The sequence below is a fragment of the Gracilinanus agilis genome, chromosome 1, assembly GCF_016433145.1.
Source record: "Gracilinanus agilis isolate LMUSP501 chromosome 1, AgileGrace, whole genome shotgun sequence".
Taxonomy (NCBI): Eukaryota; Metazoa; Chordata; class Mammalia; order Didelphimorphia; family Didelphidae; genus Gracilinanus; species Gracilinanus agilis.
This window is the reverse complement of record NC_058130.1, coordinates 339,661,395-339,683,445: the sequence shown is the minus strand read 5'-3', so window position 1 is coordinate 339,683,445 and position 22,051 is coordinate 339,661,395. Positions and strand designations below refer to the sequence as shown.

General features: G+C 34.5%; 1 protein-coding gene across 1 annotated transcript in view; it reads left to right on the top strand.

The window, feature by feature from the left end:
• Nucleotides 1–22,051, top strand: part of CERT1 (ceramide transporter 1) — a 174,291-nt gene that overhangs the window by 100,258 nt on the left and 51,982 nt on the right. The window contains exons 6-7 of the mRNA XM_044680828.1: nt 13,368–13,451; nt 16,137–16,294. Coding sequence (XP_044536763.1) covers nt 13,368–13,451; nt 16,137–16,294 — 242 coding nt within the window. The remainder of the gene's footprint in view (nt 1–13,367; nt 13,452–16,136; nt 16,295–22,051) is intronic.

Below are 22,051 nucleotides of genomic sequence, written 5' to 3'. Positions count from 1 at the left end.
AATGACAAATACTATATAGATCCTGGGGTGAGGGGATATAAATAAGAATATAGTTTAGCCCTTGACCCTTGGAACTTGCAAGTTCTGTAAGGTAAATAATTCATGAGAGCCCATTTAGTTTTGGTATAAAGTATCAAGAATAAGCCAAGAAAGGAGGAAGTTATTTCTCAATAGGAGAAATCATCAAAAGAGTCATTAAATGTGTCACATTAGAACTAAACTTTGAAGGGTAGGAAGGATTTCAACAGAGGGACATGGGGCAATGGATAAGGAAAAATGGGGGAGCTAATACAACCTCGTTTCCTTTCCTTCTTCCTCATATTTTGAAATTCAGTTAAGGTATTAATTTATCTTCCAGCTATCTTAGATAAGAAACTATACTATACCGGGCTTGTAAAAGAGAGGAAAATTGCACTAGCCTTATTGGAACTCAATGTAGTGGGAGTGATGATCCTTATGTGCAATGAATAATCCTAGAAAGTAGAAGACAAAGTGTATAGGAAAGGTTAGACAGAGTGGCATAATAAGTTTATGGAGATTGAAATATAAAAGGTTTCATTGAAGAGTTAATGAAAAGGTAATGAAAGGCTTCAGTAGAGCTTTTAAAGGGAGGCCATTCCAGATCAATATAAATGCACACAGTGGGGTAGGGGTAAGGTTGGGAGATGGGGAACAGAACAAGATAGGAAAGCAGGAAGCCGTTCAGCTTTACCAAAATATAGAGGGATTTGAGTATGTAATAAAAGCTGGATGAATAAGTTGGGATCAGATTGTAGAGAGCTTCAAAATGCCAGTTTAAAGAGCTTTTATTTGACTTGATGTAGCTTATATGGATCCATTAAAATTTTTGTTTTGTTTTTGAGATTTTGCTCAGACTATACATTAGGAAAATTACCTTGGGCTATTGTGATTTGAAGTATTCTTTGTCACAGCAGTTATTCACAGCAAATAATACATAGAGCATTGAATATTTTATTTTTACAGATTTAGTCTTCCTCTAATTATTGCAAATAATCAAACCTCATTTTAGTTATAATTTTAGTTTTGAATTGAAATTAGTTGCAGAAAGAATTAAACATCTTTGATGTGCTTAGTTGTGAGAGATTTGGAATTAGACACAGTTCCTGATCTAAAAGAGAGAGGTTGGACACATGTATGTATTCATGCATACTCACACAGAAGCAGTGCAGATAGTTCTTGTTGTACATGTAAATAAATTATTCCAAAGATACCTAAGTAATATTATTATATCATGCAAATTTTACCCATGGATGTGGGTATAGGAGGGAGGGAGGGAGGCAGATAGTCTTGGAAGGAGGGGGCCAGCACTTGGTTCAAGGATATATGGAGGACCCAGAGAACAGGAAAAGGAACAAATGGAGGCCAGGGCTGACTATATGGGACCTGGCTGGGTCTGAGAAAAAGAACACTCAAAGGTAGACTTGAGGGGACCAGATATTTATAGATAGGAGTGGACGGGTAACAAATGGGGGCAGGGGTAGACATAGTAACCAAGCATGGAAGGAAAGAATACAGACGTGCAGAGTTGTAAAAGTGGACAGAGTGGTGCAAAGGTCTTTCTCAGTGCCAGAGATCTCAAGCCAAACCCCTCATTCATTGGTGGCAGTTTCTCTGTCTGTTCTGCTTTCACTTGGAGGAGTTTTTTTTTTTTTTTGGTGGGGTTGGGTTGGGAGGCCATGGAAATCTGAGCCAGGAAAGAAACCACAGTAGTAAAGTTAACTTCAGGTTGTTGTTGTTGTTTTTCAAAAATACCAATTTCCTTCGGAATTCTTTATGTAAGGTAATATTTTGCATAATTTGAATTTATATAAAGCAAGAACTGTCTGCATATAAAGATGAGACCATAGTCTATGTTTGTAATGTGTATATAAACAAAAATTCAGTTAGTCTGCCAAGGTAACAGTATTGATTTAATTTTATTACTTGTTAAAATGGAACTACCTTGCAGACTGAAATGGCAATTAAGAAAATACAGTCGGGCTAAGCAGTAGAACCAGATCAAGAACACAAAAGTACATTTCCGTACTGAAAGCATTATAAGCTAAAAAATGTTGAGGGATCAGTTTTTTCAGGATCTCTGAAAAACAGGAAACATACCAAATAATTGGGAAGAAACCATAATTGGAATCATTTCCAAAGAAGTTGTTGAGACAGCAATAATTATCCACCCATATTCTTTTTTTTTTTAAATTAAAAATTTTTTTAAACCCTAATATCTTTTATACATATTATTCTATATTAATTTTTTATTTGTTACAGGGCTAGGCAATGGGGGTTAAGTGACTTGCCCAGGGTAACACAGCTGGCACCCATATTCTTATTATCTTATTCTATATTCATATTATAAAAACCTTGAAAACAATCTCCACAGATTTTGTGCAAATACCCATAAAACTGTAAGGGACTTTGGAAGTCATGGAATCCACCCTCCTCCTTCCTCAGATGAGTACATTAAAACTCAAGGAAGTTAAGTGAATTGCCCACATTAGTAACACAGACAATAAATGCAGAATGTATCTACAAACAATGCTTGGAATCCAGAATTGATTATGATGATGAGAGTGTTACAAGTTAGGTATTTTCACTTTTTCTAATCCCAGATTGTTGCTTCACACACAACTCCATCTTTAACAACATTATTATCCTGATGATACTTATCTTGCTGCAAATCATAGACTTTTTGAACCTGCAAGAAATCAAAATTACTAGTTACCCAAAAGGTGGTAGAGATGTGCAAATTGAAGGTATGTGAGATGCAGCTCTTTATATAAAGATATATGTAGTAGCATATATAAAAATTGGTGTGAGGGGGCCATAGATGGACAGTTCAAGTACTATATTAGTACCTGTATTACTCCTGGAAGACAAATTGAATGGATTTGAGGAATGGCCCTTCATACTGCAGGTTATCTGAAAATAATGAAGAGCTCCTTAAGAAAAATAAAAAAATTGGAAGTGGGGGGCAGCTGGGTAGCTCAGTGGATTGAGAGCCAGGCCTAGAGACGGGAGGTCCTAGGTTCAAATCCAGCCTCAGACACTTCCCAGTTGTGTGACCCTGGGCAAGTCACTTGACCCCCATTGCCTACCCTTACCACTCTTCCACCTATAAGTCAATACACAAAAGTTAAGGCTTTAAAATAAAAAAAAAAGAAAAGAAAAATGGAAGTGGCACTTCATTGCGAAAAGAAGCAAAAAGGTGTCTGATGAGGCAGAAGAAAATCCTTCCCTAAAATAGAAGCTTGTGAATAGAAGAATGTCACTTAGAAGAACTATAAAACATCTGAAGCTAAAACAACACCCCATATCCCAAATCGTAGGTCTTTTAAAAGAGATAGCTGTATGTTTTTAGAAAGAAACATCTGCCTATCTTCGAAAGGAATGATAAAAGTCCACCAGTGCTTTCAGGTGAGAGATGATCCCATAAAGCTCAGAGGGAAAAGAATATTTGTTTGTGATTTCCTACGGAGGAGTTCTGAGACTGCTTTCTGTCAATTTAATTTCAGTAAAGAGGTATATTATTTTCCTGGGGTATGTATCTTAATATGTGACCAACAACTTCCAAATACTAGTCCAAATAGAAGACTGTAGTAAAATTTAGTGACTTATCTGGACATAAATAATCCAGCCAGTTTTAAAAACAACCAATCAACCTAGAAAGTCACTACCAAAGATGACAACATTTTACTAAAGAAACTGAAGTCTATAGAAGTATAAGTGGTTTTTTCATCACTGATTCTATCAAAGGCAATGTATGCAGAAAAGCAGAGCAGATTTAGGAACTAATCCGATTAAGAAAATGATATCTAAGAAAAAAGCTTTATATTTTTAGACCACAGTTTAAAATGTAGGATTGACAGCCTCTTGGCCAGGGATGCAACGAATCTAACAAGAGCTGGTAGGAATATATTTTGTTTTGAGTCTTGAAAACCTAATTAAAAGAAATCTAAGTTGAAAAGAGGGAGAAAATAACCCATCTACATCCACTAAATTAAATATTACAGAAAGAGATCATCATATAGGATGAAGAATAGTAGTTGAGATGGAATGTTCACAAGAAACAAAGTTAGAAATTAATGATAAAAAAAACAAAATAACTGCCTAGAATTACGAGATTGCATTAGAGACTAGAGAATAATAATGTTGAATAGCTAAATTAGGGTGAATTGATTGAAGTTTCTCATAGCAACAATTCTTTATATAATTTTTTTAGAGTTAAAAAAGTAATTGATTTCATTTGATCTCGCTGACAAACCTTTAAAATAGTTAAAATATTTTTATTCATATTTGATAGTTGGAAAAGGTTCAAAAACTACATAACTTGCCTGAGGCTACTCATAGTAACAGCCAGGATTATAATCTATATTGTCTGATTCTCAAATTATGGTATTTTTTTTTCAGCTCTCATCAATGCTGAGCTTGGGCTTAGTCCAAAAAATAATGGGCAATTATAGTTTCTTGTAGGAGTAGGGTGTTTATCTAGTATTTGTGATGCAACATGTATCCAAAAGAGAAGAAAATATAAACAAAGAAGTTACTAAAAATTAGCATAATAATATAGGCATCAGATGGTAAGGACTCAGAATTAAGAATGAAGAGATGTATAATAAGAGCTATGAGAATTCACAGGACTTTGAAAATAAAAAACAAGAATGAGCCAAAACTCATTCTAAGAAATAAAACCTCAGGGAAATGATAGTACATCTAGGAGATGTGAGGTGAAATGGGGTGAAGAAGGAGCTCTTGACTAATGGAACTTTTTTTTTTAAAACATGAAATGAGAGGCAAGGTTCTCAATTGAGAGAGTGAAAAGAAGGAGGAGCTATGGGATGTTTGAAAATCTGATGTGTGATGAGTGGATAGTGAATTGATTTGGGAAGTATAGCTATGACTAAGTAACATACATTTGTAGTGGATCCTGGACAACACAGTTCTATTGGGTTTTTTTCTTGCTTTTGTTCAACAGCATATGAATAAGATTAAAGACAATAGTGGTTTGAAATAATGTAAGGCTGAGGTCTGGTTATTTAAGATCAGCATAGAATTAGGGGGCAAAGGACTCCAGAAAAGAAGACAAAGTAGAATTGAAGTGGTTCACAAAAAGGTCTAGATGAAGAAAGGAGAGTATAGCCCATTCAAATTTGATGGCTTGGAATTTAAAGACTGAAGATTGTGATAAGGATGAAGAACAGGGTTTGTGGTGTGAGATAGAGGATGAGATGGAATGAAAACAGACTGTCATCAGATAAGAGAATTTCAGTTTGCCAGCATGAAAAGTGGCATTGTTGTCAATAAAGTTGGGGTGCTTTCTTAATCCTTGCTAACAAGGAGGGCTGTAAGGTGAATGAGGTGATAGGAGAGGAATGAAAGGGATGGCTGAGTTTAGGGAAGGAATGGACAAGGTGGTAAATTGGATGGCAAGGGAATAGGTGGGGTATTCAGGAGAGGCAGCTGAAACAGGCTAGACACTCAGTCTAGAGACAGAGGATTCTGGGGGAATAGGCTGAACCCTTCCAGGCTGGAAAGATATCTCTATAGACACAAGGAGTTGGGCCAGTCAGAAATGGTTTAAATCTGCCTTGAGGGCTTTTCTTGTCAGTTTCTCAAGTCCCTAGAGGGAGGAGTCCAAGGGCTTCTCCCTGTCAGTGAAACTGATGGCTGCAGGAGGAAGTCTCAGGCAATGACTTCCTCCCAAGATGGATGCCTCCAGTTCCCTCAGGAAATAAATAATTCCTTCCCTCTTCAACCCTTACCTAATCTTCAACACAGTGATTCACCAGAGGGTTTGAATAGGTAACAAGGGGATTTATTAATATTCAGGGTTTGTCAGAAAGGAGAGAGGGGTATAGGGTTTTCTTACAGTCCCTAGGGAGAAACTCAAGATGGGGGAGGGTCAAAGGAGTGGGTTAAACTGAGAGAGAGCCTGCTCTCCCAGCCAGGAAAGATTTGGCTGGTTTAAGGTAGAGTGTATACTAAATCAATAAAATAAGGGATAGTTTGTTTCAAGGATGTCCTACTTGTAGGGAAACTAAACCCACAAAGTCTAATCACTAAAACCCAAAAGCCACCCTTCCTCCCAGAAGCCCACAAGGAAACAGGAAAGGTAACAAGGGAATAATATGGAGAAGGTCAGAGAGAGGTCCAGAGAAATTAACTAGCTTCAAATTGTCCAGACAAAAGCACAGGCCTAGAGCAAAGCTAAAACCCAAAAGCCGAGCCTCAGTTAGAATCTCCACTCTCTTCAAGCCTCAGGTTCCAACTGAACTTCTGTCAGGATTCTAAGGCTTCTAACTGCCAGAAGTTTTCAGTTAACTTTTGCAAGGGCAAATGCTTTTGTTGCATCTTTGCATTACAACACTTTATGGCTTTGACCATCTCTGTTGCTGAGGTGGTTGGAGAAGGAGGCCATTTGAAATCATTCAACTGAGGAAATTATTCAACTTAGGGTGTTTGAGAGAGTCTCAGAATATGAGTTGAAGTCCCCTTGTATGAATGCAGGAGCCAGGGAGAAGAGATACTGAACTCATTAAAGAAAAGTGTCTTTGAGTTCTGTAGAGAAGAGCTGCCAGAATTTTGATGGGATGGTAAATATGTATTGAGTAAACCTCAAAGGAGGAGGAGTGGTTACTGAGTGATAGTAACAGAGGAATCAATAAAGTAGCAAATGAAAGACATTACAGGCACTTAAAGGTTTAAAACTACCTCTGTGGGAATTAAGTGATTAATATTAAATATGTACATGTATAATATAACTTCAATTAACTAATCATCTAACCATGTGTTATTGTTGGTTTGTTGGTTTTTTGGGGTTTTTTTTTGTGTTTTTTTTTTGGTTGGAAAACTTGCAAAGAAGAAATTGAAAATGAAACCTAAAAGAGTTAAGTCCACCTACTTATCAGAAACCTTTAAACAAAAAAGAAGGGAAAAACTAAAGTCATTTCTACAAATATATAATATAAAACTTGACATACATTCAGTTGTTTTTGTTCTTGAACTTAAGAGATGGAGATGAAGAGGATGTTAGGGTGGAAGTGTTTATCTCAATTGAATATACTTTTGCCAGAAGTTTAAAATCCTTAAAATAAACAAAAATGTTCATGCCTGCTTGTAAGCACAGGTACTTAAATTCTTTTTGATTGCAGGAAAACCTTTTTCTTCTCTGGAAAAGGTTAGTATAGTTCTTTTATAAGAAAATAACTCCATCTTGTGGGCGTTTGTAGGCTACTGATCCTGAAGAACATTTTTTCTTCATATTCCATGTTTGCAGCTATAAGATCCAACTCTGGAAAAAAGCCTTAGATGTCATACCTTCCAATCCCCTAATTTTACAGGCATTGAAACAGAAACTCTTACAAGGTTGGCAAGTAGTATTAAAGTACTACTGAGCATACATTCTCTGATTCTGAATCCATCAATCTTCACATTTCATCATGCTGCCTCCTGCTGTACCACACATAAAGAACATTGAAACTTCAGTTATCTAAGCAATTCCATTCTATAGATGTCAGGTTAACTAAAATGCTATTATAGCAAAATTAGCAAGCAGTGACAAAAGACAAGTTATCTTGCTGACAGGCCTACATGTTTAGTACATAAAGTCTACATTCAATTATAGGGCTTTCCATAGCACTCTTTAGACACAGAAAACATGTTCCTTCTTTCTCCATCTTGACTCTTTGGTGAACCATTTTAGCTACGTACCATCCTTTTGTCCTGTGTCCTTTTCTGCTCATATCACCAGTTGTGTGCTGCCAAATCTCATTGCCTTACGCTCACCATCTCCTGCCTTTTGTTTCTACATATGTGCTCTACTGTATTTCGGTGGAGAAAAATCCCTTTCTGACTGGGTCCATGACAGATTTTTTTATATACCCAACTGAACTAGGCAATCCTACATTTTAAGGGAAAAGATAAATTTAGTTTTGCCATGCTGAGTTTAAGATGTCTAATGGATGACCAGATTGAGATGATTGAAAGGAAGCTAGAGATACAAGTCTCTAGGGGTCAGAAGAGAGATTAGGGCTGGAAAAGATTGTAGAATGATCAGGTTAGAAATAATAATTAAATCCATAGGAACTGATAAGATCTCCAAGTGAATAAGTATAGATGGAAAAGTAGTAGTATAGACGGAAAAGAAAAGAGGGACAGGATGGAACTTGTGTAGGACACTTGTGGTTAGGTGGTGTGACCTGGATGAAGATCTAACAAAGGAGCCTGGGGAGAGAGTGGTCAGGTAGAAAGGCTGAGAACTAAGTTAGAACAGTGCCCAAAAAACCTAGAGAGAAGAAAATATCAAAGAGATTAGAGAGATTAGCAGCGTCAAAGGCTGCAGAAAAGATGAGAATGGAGGAAAGGCCATTGGATTTAGTAATTAAGAGATCACTGGTGTCTTGGAGAAAATAATTTAGGTAGAACGATGAGATCAGAAGCTGTATTGTATTACGAAGAGAATAAGAGGGATGGGGGTGGAGGTACTCTTTGTAGCTGGCTTTTTCAAGGAATTTTACCACAAAAGAGATAAGGGATGACAGCAGAGATTGGAAGATCAAATGAGTGGTTTTTCGAAGATAGGGGAGGCATAGATGTGTTTATAGGTAGTAGAGAAGCAGCTAGTAGACAGGCTAACCATGTCACCCTCATCTGCCACCACTACCCCTACTCAATAAATTTCATTGGCTTCCTGTCAACCTCCATGATCAAAGACAAAATCCTGTGTTTCACAGGCAAAGCCTTTAATAACTTATTCTTTCCCCATCCTTCTTTTCAGTTATTTTCTCCAATACATATTCTTCTATCCAGTGACCTGGCTTCCTGACTATTCACAAACATGAACTTCATCCCAGCTTAGGGCATTCTCTGGTTATCCCCTATGCCTAGAATGCTTTTCCTCCTCCACTCTTGACTACTGACCTCTTTGACTTTGTGTCCCTACTAAATAAATCTACAGAAAACCTTTCTCAAACCTTTTTTAATTCTAGTGCCTTCCCTATGTTAATTATTTCCTCTTTATCCTGTATAAAGCTTGTTTGTCCATATCTGTTTGCTTGTCTCCTTCATTCAATTTTCAGTTCCCTTTAATGGTAGAGACTGTCTTTTGCCCTTCTTTGTATCTCCAGCGCTTAACATAGTGCCTGGCATATGGTAAGAGCTTAATAAATGCCTAATGACTAACTGGTATAGGATTGTGATATAGTGAAGTTTGTGAAAGGTTATAGAATGAAAGAAATTGGAAATGTAAAGAGAGTATCTGATTGTGGAATCCATAGTCCAGGAAGGAGATCTGTATTTCCATACTGAAGATGTGAATATAGTATAAGATATTGTCACTGAGGTTGAGCATGTTTGAAGGGAGCAGAAGTAAAGAGGCAACAGGTAAGGAGACTGAGATCACAGAAAGAATGTTGATTTGGAGATAGAGCAGATTTTCATTAATGATTGTGTTTATAAATGGTGTAGAGTTAAGATAGAGAACAAAAGCCATCAAAGTATGAGCATTAATGAGAATTAATGAAAGTAGATATTGAAGTCAGCAGAGATGATGATTATATACTTAGTGGACAGGATCAACATAAGCCAGGTACCAAAATATTAGTCCTGTTGGGAGATAGAAATGTACCTTAACAGATAATACACAAGAGAAGTAATGATTTGTAGAGAGAATAGTATAGGGAGATAATATGCATTCCAAGTAACAAAAAATTGAAAAGGGGATAGTAGTTTAGTAGTTGGGAAAAGGCATTGGGGGATTAGAAGGCTTAATTAAGCCTTGTACCAGTAAATTTTTTTGATCAAATTAAGAATATGGAAAAAGGCAAAATATTCTTTCTAAAAAATTAAAACTTCTGAAATGAACAAATATTTATTAAAATCCCGTGTGCTTTTGTTATAAGTGGACAGCTCTCCTGATAAAATATAGGGAAGAGATGTTTTAAAAAATGAAGTTAATATAAAAAACAAGAACAATAAAAAATAATCTATAGCTTATATGCAGAGTATTGTGTTCGGTGCTAGGGTAGATGCAAAGTTTAGTTTTAAGATGTCATTTTTCTTTACATGGGCCACAGTCTAGGTATGGGGACCAGAGACTCAACCAGATAACTATTATATGAAATATTATTTAAGTGCATTCAGTAGGTAACATATATGCAGGGGGGACGGGACTAATAAAGTCTGATGAGAGGTTCTAAAAGAAATAAATCACCTGAGGCATGACAGGAAAGAAAGAATCAGGAAACTGATCAACCAGCATTCTTAAAGTACCTTCTAGATGCCAACATTGTGTTAGGTGTTAGAGATATAAACACACACAATAAATTCATCACAAAAATATTAGGTTCTCATGGGGGAAAAAACAAAGGCATACATAACTATATATATAGAATATTCATAAAGAGAACAAATACTAAGTAGCTAAATACTAAGCTAATTTGAGAGTAAGGATACTAAGAGTTGAGGGAATCAGAAAAGGCTTTTTGTACAAGGTAGTGCTTGAACTGAGACTTAAAAAAATAGTACTATGTGAGAAAGGACTATATTCTAGATATAGAAGGCCAGTGCAAAAGACTAATTTGAATGAGTTATAAACTGCTATGAGAGAAATGAGAAAGAAAAACCTATTAAGATTGCAAAAATCATTTAGGACAAGTTTATAAAGTGTTTTTAAAACTATAGAGAGACACCTATATTTTATCCTAAAGGCATTAGAAAAGCTAGAAATTGGTTAGGATGATATTGGAGTAATTCAGGAAGGGGTGATGAGAGCCAAACTAGCTTGATAAGTAGATGGGAATCATATATGAAAAACGCTGCAGAGGTAGAAGTAAGATTGGATATGTAGGATGAATGATGGTGAAGAGTAATAAATAATGCCAACATAATACATTTGGGAGAGTGGATGAAAGTGATGCTTTGACAGAAATAGAGAAGTTTGGAAGAGAAATGAGCTGTGGACTAAAGAATGTATTATTCACTAATTTAGACATCCTTGAAATAGGTAATTGATCCAAGAGAGAGACTGAGTCTGACTATTTAGATCTGGGAGTTTTCAGTTTATAGTAGATAAACATAGGAGCTGATGAATTCACCAACACAGAATGAAGAATAGCTGGCTTAGGACAGAGCCTTGGAGAAATCCCTATACTTAGAGGAGGCATCAACTGCATGGTAAATCCATGAAAAACACTAGAAAGGAACTACCGGACAATTTAGGAGAACCAGGAAGGCATAGGGTCATGAAACCCCAAAGAGAAGAGAGTGAATCCAGGAGGAGAATATGAGCAGATGCAGCAGGTAGGTTGAAAAGAATAAGGATTGGAGGCTTCTGGGTTGCTTAGTGGATTGAGAGCCAGGCCCAGAGACGGGAGGTCCTGGGTTCAAATCTGTGTGACCCTGGGTAGACCCATTGCCTGGCCCTTACTACTTTTATGCCTTAGAACCAATACACAGTATTGATTCTAAGATGGAAGGTAAGAGTTTAAAAAAAAAAAGAATGAGGATTGACAACTGATTATCAGATTTGCCTCTTAAGAAATCATTAATAATTTTGAGGAGAATAGTGTTAGACAAATGATCTCACTGAAAGCCAGATTACTAAGGTTGAAGAGTTAAGAGGAAAGAAGTGAAGATGACATTTTCAAGGTTTTTTGAGAAAGGGAGGAGGACAATAGCTTGAAAGTCTTACTATTTGTATATTACTACAAATTTTTATTATATATATTTCTTTTTACTATATATTATTATACTTACTGTAAGTGGCTTTTATCTCCTTTTATTTCTACCTGCCCACCCCCACCAGAAAGATGTATAAAATTTGGACATATGTGAAGGCAGTAGAGAAGGAACCAGTAGAATGATCTTTGAGGCAAAGAGTTAGAAATATAAAGTATTGGGCAAGGGGGACATCTCATTCTAAACATGAGGGATGGTGTGAGCAAAGGTATAAAAATGGAAGATGGAAGAATCAGATTAAGTCAACTCATTGAGTAGTAATACTTATATCTGTATGTCCATTTTAAGGTTTGGAAAGCACATTGTTACATATACTTCCTCTTCATGAAGCCCTCTTGGGGTTGGTGCTATCCTCATTTGACAGATGAAGGAATATATTCAGAAGGTTGTTGCTTGCCTATGGTCACATAGCTAGTAAATATCAGATGACCTATCCTCAAAGAGACCAGTTAGGGGAATGATATAATGGACCAGGCAAGAGGTAAGATAAGCTTGAGATGAGATGGTTGTGGTAGGAATGGAAAAGCAAGAAGAGATGTGAAATAAATTGCTGAGATAAAATGAGTTCATCCTCAAGCCCTGTGCATGCACATACATATACAGCAGCAACAACAATAATATAAGAAATTTTTGTTTTTAAGGGGCATATACATGGGCAAGGAGAAGCAGTTATTTTCTTGCCTCCTGCACACTATCATCAGCAAAGACATTTCCCTTCCCCACCTCATATACAAGCTTCCTTCTCTTTAAAAGAGTAACTGTTTCTTTTAATGAGAATGGTAGGGGTATAGTTGTTGTAGTGGGGGGGAAATCACCTAAAGCAGCATTCTCTGAGAACCCAGGATTTTTTGAGCTCTAGAATAAATAAATGCAATGGAATTTAGAGATTTAGAATGGAGTTTCATCTTAGGCAGAATGGAAATTCCCTATTGCACAGTATATGGAAATAGTATTATAAAAGTATTAAGAAGATTGAAAACCAGAGAAATGGTACAGTTTGGTCTAAGAGTTTGGGTAAAGATAGCAGAAATAAGAAGTTTTTGGCCAAGAATAAAAAGTTTGGAAGATAAATAAGGAAAATACCATTTTGGGTGATGGAACTGGGATGTTTTTAGCAATGTTTAGAAAGCAAATATTGAAAAAAATCTTGTCTACTGTAGAAAGGTTAGAGAGCAGTGGGGTAGACACATTAAGGAATGTACAGAGCAAGGAAGGACAGTAAAAATAGGGGAGCCAGGTGATTGAGGAGAATCCACTATAATATGTGTACACATATTCACCCTAGCCATCAATACAGGATTAGACACAAATATATGAAAAGAATATGACTTTGGATTGGAGCCTTTAAAAACTCATCCCTTCTCACCCTATAGAAGTCCAAATGATTGCACTTAACTGTAACTCAATTAACCAAATGATAATGAACAAAAGGAAATGGGTTTTCAAAAGGTAGACTAATTGGGAATTAGGACGTGACTCTTTATTAGATAAGAATTTACTATTTTAGTGTAGTTATTTATATTAAACATGTTCTCAAAGTCATTTCTGGCAGTTAGGAATAGATATATGCCAGATGATTACAGTATTCTATAAACCTAATATGTATTATTTCTTTTGTTTAGTGGTAGAAGATGATGAAGATGATTTTCCTACAACACGATCTGATGGAGAATTATTACATAATACTAATGGCAATAAAGAAAAGTGTAAGTACTGCAAATTTGTTAACATGAAACTTTTTTTCTTTGAAAAGCAACTTGAATAAAATATTTGGTGCTTCAGTTCATCAGGAAACAGACATTAAATGTTTACTATGTCAAGCACTGTGCTAGGTGCTGGAGATACATACAACAATGAAATAGTCTAACCCTCAAAGAGCTTACATTCTGTCAGGAAAGATGTACGTGTGTTAAGAAGTAAAAGACTAAGTTTAGTTTTTGGTTTGGTTTAGTACCATGATTTCAGAACTATAAGGAATTACTGTGATAAGAGAATATAATTCCAATTTTCCTTCCATTTCTCTTTTTTTGTCACTTTAATTTCTCTGGACATGTTTTGCTTCATCTGAAAAAATACAAATAATTATACTTTTTTACATGCCTGAAGGCAGAAGAATGGATAAATGATTATATGAAATCATTATATGAAATCTGTCTAGCACCAAGACATATGATAATATGTTGATCTTTACATACAACATTCAATAAACAACTACTGGTTGGATTAGCATACCTACTCTAAATTCACAAAACAAGCACATACTCAGATGCACCCCATTTAATATGGGAATCAATATTAATCAGTACCAGAAACTTCTAGACAAATCACATTGCCTGGGGCTATATTCCAAGCATTTATCCAGAACCTGAGGCTTAAAATGCCTCAGCCAAAAGTTGTGGCAACAACTTTACTTTCCTAAAGCCATCTTTTATCCATGAGTCACCCTAGGGCAAAATTTTTTAAAACAGAGGTGTGAGATTTTTGATAGCTATATTTAAATATTTCCTTTGTAATACCATGTGTTTATACATTTAAAAATATTCTCAGGTGTCTTATGTTTTACCAGACCGCCAGAGGAGTCAAAATCACACAAAAAAAATTTAAGAACTCCTCTCTTAATGATTTTACTGTTTCCTTACTGTTTCCCTACCTTAGACTTTCCTTGTTAGCAAAGTATAAAATTTATAATATTTCAAACAAAACCAATATAATTTCTTTTAAAAAAGGGGTTCTGCCCTCAGAATCCTTGATTTTCCAAAGTCATAAATAGGTTGGATTAGTTTTACTACATTTGATCTTAGTTGGAGGCCAAGAAGTGAAAAGTGAAGATATTCAAAACTTGCCATAGTTAAGAGTTTTTTGTCTGTTTTCTTATATTGATGTTTTTAGTCTTAAGTTCCATAGTTTTCTAGGTGTTTGAAAATTTTAAAATATTTTTGATGATTTTATATGGTCAGAATTTAGTTGGCAGATTTTTAACTTAAAATGGTTCTCTATTTACTCATTGCAAAATAATGTGGTCAAAATAGTCTCTCTCCCCTCATTTGTTTGTATTGGTTCTAAGACAGAGGAGCTGGAAGGGGTAGGCAGTGGGGCTTAAGTGACTTAGGATCTCCTGCCTCTGGGCCTGACTCTCAATCCACAAAGCCACCTAGCTGCCCCCTCTCCCCTCATTCTTCATGGCAACTGTATAGCAAAACATACATATATATCCTTTTCCCAAAGGAAATTAAAGCATTATCTTTCAAGAATATTTTTTTATCCTTAATTTCAACTCACTAGGAAAGATGCTGAGGAAAAAGTATTGACTGGGAGTTTGGTGTGAACTTCCTCCTGAAGTTATAAAATATAATAATGCAGAACATAAAATACTTGTGGAAGCTTAAAAATCAAAATAATTGAGTAAAGGAAAAATTGTGAAAGTTGAGAAGGGATATTATTTATCTTCAAAGTTTAGAGTAGTTAATTAACTCACAGTAATCAAGCAAACAATATCATTATAATTTTCTTTTGTCTCTAAATTAACTTCAAGGTGTGATTGCTATATGTTTAATAATTCATAAACCCTTTTGAAATTCTCTTCATTAAACATTTATTAAGAACCTGCTATACATGGAACCCTGCTAAGAATGCGAAAATATTGGTAGTTCAAATGACGTAGTCCTGACCTGTGTAGAGCTTATGTAATATACTTTGCTTCTGAAAGTGTAATTGCTTCTAAGAGGAAATATACCAAAATATCTCAAGAACACTTTCAAATACCATGCAAGTTCAGCAAGTGTTGATAGAGAAGTTTGATAGTGAGATTTGATATTTGGAATGCACAAAGTTTTAAAATCACTTGAATTCTTTATTTAATTCTTAAAACTAGTGGCATGAAAGCAATAAATTTAAGCATAATTCATTGTGGTAAAATAGATTCTATGTTTTAGAAGCCCTGAGTATCCATTTAAAACCTTCATATTACTTTATTTGATTCTATTGCTTCCTTTCATGAGATGCTTTTTTAGAAAAAATCCTGTCTTAAAACTTTAAGGTAGTTTTTGCCATAATTAGGTTCCACTGTAACCTGTTAGACTGTTCTTGTTAAAGTCTTTCTCCTCCCAAATCCCACATGATTCCCTGAGTGCAGATTATGCAGCACAGCCAGTAGATATCAGGAAATTAACCCCAGCAAAATAAAACTGGATGGATAGATCCCAGCCATGAACTTCTTTATTCACAACCTGTAGATGGTAAAGGGCAAAATGTTGCCTTTGGGGAAGAAAAATAACAGTCCCAGATCATCACTATACTACTGCTAACTCTCATAAAATTTTATGAAGATAATATTTTGGGGTAGAACTTTTTCTTCTTCAAAAGACTCTTGATGACTGAAGTATCTTTTTCAGTATTTCCACATGTGACACCCAAAGGAATTAATGGCATAGACTTTAAAGGGGAAGCAATAACATTTAAAGCAACAACTGCTGGAATACTTGCTACACTTTCTCATTGTATTGAACTCATGGTAAAACGTGAGGACAGCTGGCAAAAGAGACTGGATAAGGTAAGATTGTTTTTTCTCTTTCCTTGAAAGAAAATATTTCAAATTGTTTTAAATTCAGGGAAGTGTCTAGCAGACTCCTTATGGACACGTGGGAGACTTTGAGACTACATTACCCATGATTCCAATGCGTCTTAGGGCGTGGGGATGTCAAAGGTCCCCACGCAGGGGGCAGTTTAAATGAGAGGAGGGCCTAAAGAATGTCTCTTGATCTTCCTGAGGAGTGGCTGATGAGTGGGAAAGAGATGGGCTCCGGCGGTAAATTTAAAAGATAGGCACGGTCATATATATATTTTACCAACATGGCCTTGGCTTTAATTAAACTACTAATTTCTCTTATTATATCAGTCTTTATAATTTTTAATCGTAACAAAATCCAGTATAACTTGATAATTTGATTAAAATGATATTTAAGTTAAATGAAAGAACTTCTTGAGTTTGACTTAAGTAATAAATGGTGTTCTTTCTGTCAAGATTGTAAAAATAAAAATAATCGATTATACAAGAGGTTAAATAAAGATAAACTGTGGAAGAAACAAAAAAATTTAGTTTTGATGAAAGTTTTATGTTAGTCAATAAACATTTATCAAGAGCCTACTTCTGTATCAGGCACTGTACTAAGTGCTGGGAATACAAAGATAGGAAAGGACTAAACATTATCTAGCATCTACTTAGTGCCTGGCACCATGTTGAGCACTTTACAATTACTATCTCATTTAATCTTCACAATAATGCTAAGAAGTAGGTCCTATTATTATTTTAGAATCCAGGAAACTAAGGCAAAAAGTAGTTAAATGACTAGGCTAATAGGTGCCCAAGTCCAGATTTGAACTCAAATCTTCCTGATTCCAGGCCTAGAATTCCATCTGCTGTGCCAATAGATGCCTTGAGCTTATAGACTAATCAGAAAGACTGTATGTAAATAACTAAATACAAAAAAAAAAAACTTACATGCAGTACAAATAAGACATAATCAGCAGAGGGGATACTATAAAAATGAGGAATTAGGAAAGGCTTCTTGTAGAATTCTCTACTTAATTATAATAATAGTATTTAATAGTTAGTTGCCAGCTACTTATTATCTGTGAAGTATGATCTCTTGTGGAGAATAATAATAATAAAGACATTTTTTTAACTTGGTAAGGCATTTAAATTACACTTCTTTGGAATTAAATCCATTTGAGTCTGAACACTATATAGTACAAAACATTGCACACCATGGCCTAATACTTAGATTGTTAACTATATTAATATGGTTCATATGACTTTAAATGTTCCAACTTATAAATGCAAAATCTTAGTAGTAGTTAATATCTCTATCAGAATTCATAGTTAAGTCTTATTTCAGTTATCAATGTGATGATTACATTTGAGTATACTTTACTGGTTTTTATTGAACTTTTACTTTTGTGAATATTTTTATACTTTGGTTTAAAATGTGCTACTATTCCTTATGATGAATCTTCTATTTCTGATATGAAATATTGTTCATTGTATCATTGTACTGATAGTGAGATTTGGAATTTGATATTTGGCCTACACAAAGTTTTAAAATCACTTGAAGAATTCCTTATTTAAATCTTAAAACTAGTGACATGAAATCATTTTGTAAGCAATAAATTTAAGCATAATTCATTGTGGTAAATAGATTCTATGTTTTTAAAAGCATTGAATATTCATTTAAAACCTTCATATTAATTACTTTTATTTGGTTCTATTGCTTTTTTAAATTTTTTTTAGCCCTTACCTTCCATCTTGAAATCAATACTCTGTATTGATTCCAAGGCAGAAGAGTGGTAAGGGCTAAGCAATGGGTGACTTGCCCAGGATCACATAGCTAGGAACTATCTGAAGTCAGATTCAAACCCAGGACTTCCCATTTCTGGGCTTGGCTCTCAATCCACTGAGCCACCTAGTTGCCCCCTCTATTGCTTTTAAGAGATGCTTTTTATCTATTTTATTTTATTTTATTTTATTTTATTTATCTATTTATTTGTTTGTTTGTTTGTTTGTTTGTTTATTTATTTTTAGGCCCTTACCTTCAATCTTGGAGTCAATACTGTGTATTGGCTCTAAGGCAGAAGAGTGGTAAGGGCTAGGCAATGGGAGTTAAGTGACTTGCCTAGGGTCACACAGCTGGGAAGTGTCTGAGGTCAGATTTGAACCTAGGACCTCCCGTCTCTAGGCCTGGCTCTCAATCCACTGAGCCACCCAGCTGCCCCCAAGAGATGCTTTTTTTTTTTTCTTTAAATCTGGCTTAAAATTTTAAGTGGTTCTTACCATAATTAGGTTCCACTGTAAGCCATTAGCATGTTCTTGTTAAAGTCTTTTTCCTCCCACCTCCCACATGATTCCTTCAATACAGAGTATGCCAAACTCTCATAGGTTTATAATTCTTGTTTATTTTATTTCCAACCAGTGGTTTTATGAGTGTAGAAACTCCTCCGACCTAGCTTGAATTTATCTGCTTAGAGAATTTTCTAGGATGCTAAAAGGCTAAGTGACTTGCATCAAGTCATACAGTTGATGTGTGTCAGAGGCAGGATTCACACTTAAACCCAGATCTTAGTCATCTCACTGTTTTTGAGAAATATCTGAGTTGTCTTACTTGAACTCTTGGTGGTGGTGGACCTTGGATGAATAGGACTTTGTAACTCACTGATAAATTAGATTATATTTTTATTTCTGTAAGTATGATTATTCTAAACTTTTTTAAAGTTTTAAACTTTGCTTTTACGGTCTGTATTTTTATTACTTCCCCATTCTACCACCAGGTTAATCCTTTCCTTGAAGCAAAGAAAAACAAACAAAACTTAATACTGTGCCTGGCATATGCAAATATGTATATATAATTATAATGTGTTTTATCATTTCTTCCATATAAAAACTGATCATCGCAACTAATCTAGATTTGGCTACATTTTTAGTGTTTTTTTTTTTTGTTTGTTTGTTTTTAGTTTATATTGTTGTAGTTGAGTTTATTCTGATTCTGCTCTGTTATCTGCTCAAACAAGTCTCATTTTTCTCTGAATTACTCATTATTATTTATTTCTTTTAGGTTACTGATTTTTCTATTACTTTCATATACCACAATTTGTTAAGATGTTGCCTAATCAATAAACATCCACTTTATTATTTATTATTGTTCTTTGCTACTACAAAAAGTATGTATCTCTTCCATTGAATGATAAATATCATCAATGGCAAATGACAACTGTGGAGATGACACATGATTTTAAGGAATCTCTGTCTCTGTCTGTCTTGTCTATCTGTCTGTCTCTCTTTCCCCTCCCCCCTTCCCCTATCACTCTCCCTTTCTCTCCTCCCTCTCCCCTTCCTCCTTCAATTCATACTTCAAAATCATACATTCAGTTTGCCCAGATTGCTTCATTTCAACTTTTTGGCAGCCCTTCTTGAAATATATCTTGGCTACTATATCTTTACATTAGTCATAAAATTGTCTCTCCACATATCCATTAGGGAAAAAAATAGCAATATGCATTCTACAATCAGTAGAATGGTCTAAGAATATTTAAAACCTCCAGATTTTGTAATTTTAGCTGACTCAAAGATTGGCATGGTCTATGGTACTGCTATTTCTTTTATGTTCCTTCTTAGCTATAATGGACATTAGTAAATAGAAAAAACCTAGATAGCAACTTAAGTAACTATGTCTAGTTATACATAGGCCTCCTTTGTTCAGCTAAAGGCACAGATCAAAGGTGTGGTGCTAGTTGATTTTAAGTATTTTATCTAACTATAAATTGCTGAAACATACCTCATTGGTTAATAGTTCTTAACATGCTTTATTGTCAAAGTCTTTGAGATAGCCTATACAACTAGAAATCAAAAAATAAATTTCAAGAAAATGTTTTAAGCTTGAGGGAGACAAGATAAAAATAATGGATTAAAAATATGCCTTAGATTTTTAGGAATTACTTAAAGGTTAGCACTTTTTATAATTTTATAGTAAAATGTTAATGGTCTTATAAATCTAATGAATAACTTGCTAAAGGGAAAAATTACTTTAAAATTTCGTGCATTCTCTTTCATACTTGTTCCCTTTATTTGACACTGGGATGTAGGTATCATTTGTAAAATAAATGTCATTATCTCTTCTTATTTTAATACAGAAATAAGTAATACTTTTATTGCCAAATATAAATTATTATTTGGAATTAGTAGAGAATTTGAGTGATGGAATAGTTAGAAATTATTGTCTAGTAAGTTTAGTAGCAAGTCGAGTTGAATGTTCCAATAACTAAATGTAATATCAGGTCTTAATTGTGCTACATATGAAACAAAAGTTTAGAAATAAATACCAACAGAACTGTAAAATATATAATTTTTACTATTATATTAAAAGCTCATAATTTGGGAATAAATATTGGTAAAGGGAGTATACCCTTTTGGATTATTGAATATTTTCCAGAAATTATCATTTTTAATAAATATAGTTTTACAAAATAATTTTTTATTGCCAAGTTTTAGTACATTTAATCCATCTAGACCTCCTTTAATTACTAGTTACCATGATTTAAAGTAGTTGACCTAAGTTTGTCAAATATCCCTAATCAATTGTACTCTTGTTTACATAGCAAAGCCTTTTTTCATATTAATAAACCTGAGCCAAGGCTGAATTTAACCCGTTTGAATTTATAAGGTCACTAATCCAAACTTATTCTGCAGGCTACTAATTGTAAATGATAGGCCACACTTTTTGTCTTAGTTAAGAACAAAAAAGGCATAAGAATTGCCTTATTAGCTTTAAATTGCTACTTTCTCTAGGCTGTTATCATCAAGCACTCTGACAGTGGTACTAAAGGATATTATATAGAAGAGATTAAGGTCTTTCTTAAGATGGTAATATCTTAATTATATTCCTAATGTTCCATTAAAATAAATTATCATAATCTTATTGGAATGTGTTTATATTTTCATTTATAACCTTCTCTTGTGGAAATGAATATGCTTGCTGCCAGTTTTGTAAAGCAATACCTTTTTATTTGTCATAAGTCCAACAACTCTTGAAAGCTCCAAATAAGCCCTTCTTTTCATATCCTGTTATTTGGTGAGAAACTGCATGTTTAATCTGTTGTAAATTTGAGGCATAGTGTAATTTTTACTGCTCAGCCTTTTAAAAATGTTGTAGAAATGGTGTCCATTTATTAAAACCTAGCCATTAATGTATAGTGATTTTTAATGTTGATTTTGTTTTGTTTTTTAATTTTTAATACATCAAGTTGAGAAACTGAGAACATCAAGTATATCAAGTATACTATGTGCTTTCTCACCAAATAGGGCACAGCATTAGAGCTGATTACTAGGCACCTTTTTCAGTCTCAGAGAAGAGGCTTCTTAGATTTCAGTCCTCTCTTCCTTCTCTTTACAAAGGAGTAGTAAATAGGTACTATCAAGCTACTTAAATCGTCAGAACTTTAGTCTCTTTCATCAGTAATAAAATGAAAATGATATTTTTTCTACCTATTTCAGAGGCTCATTAGAATCAGATGATAATAGAGGTATGTATATAATATTTGTAAACTTGAATCTATAAACCCAAGATGATATCTTTATTTTGAAATTTTATTTAAATTAATTTTTTTAACCAATTACATGCAATAACAAATTTCTACCAAGTTTTCCTAAGTTATATAATCGAACTTATTTTCCTCCCTTTCCTTTCCTTCCCTTCCCTTCCCCCAACTGGTGCTGGCAGGCAATTTGACCTGGGTTATACATATATTTTCATGCAAAGTA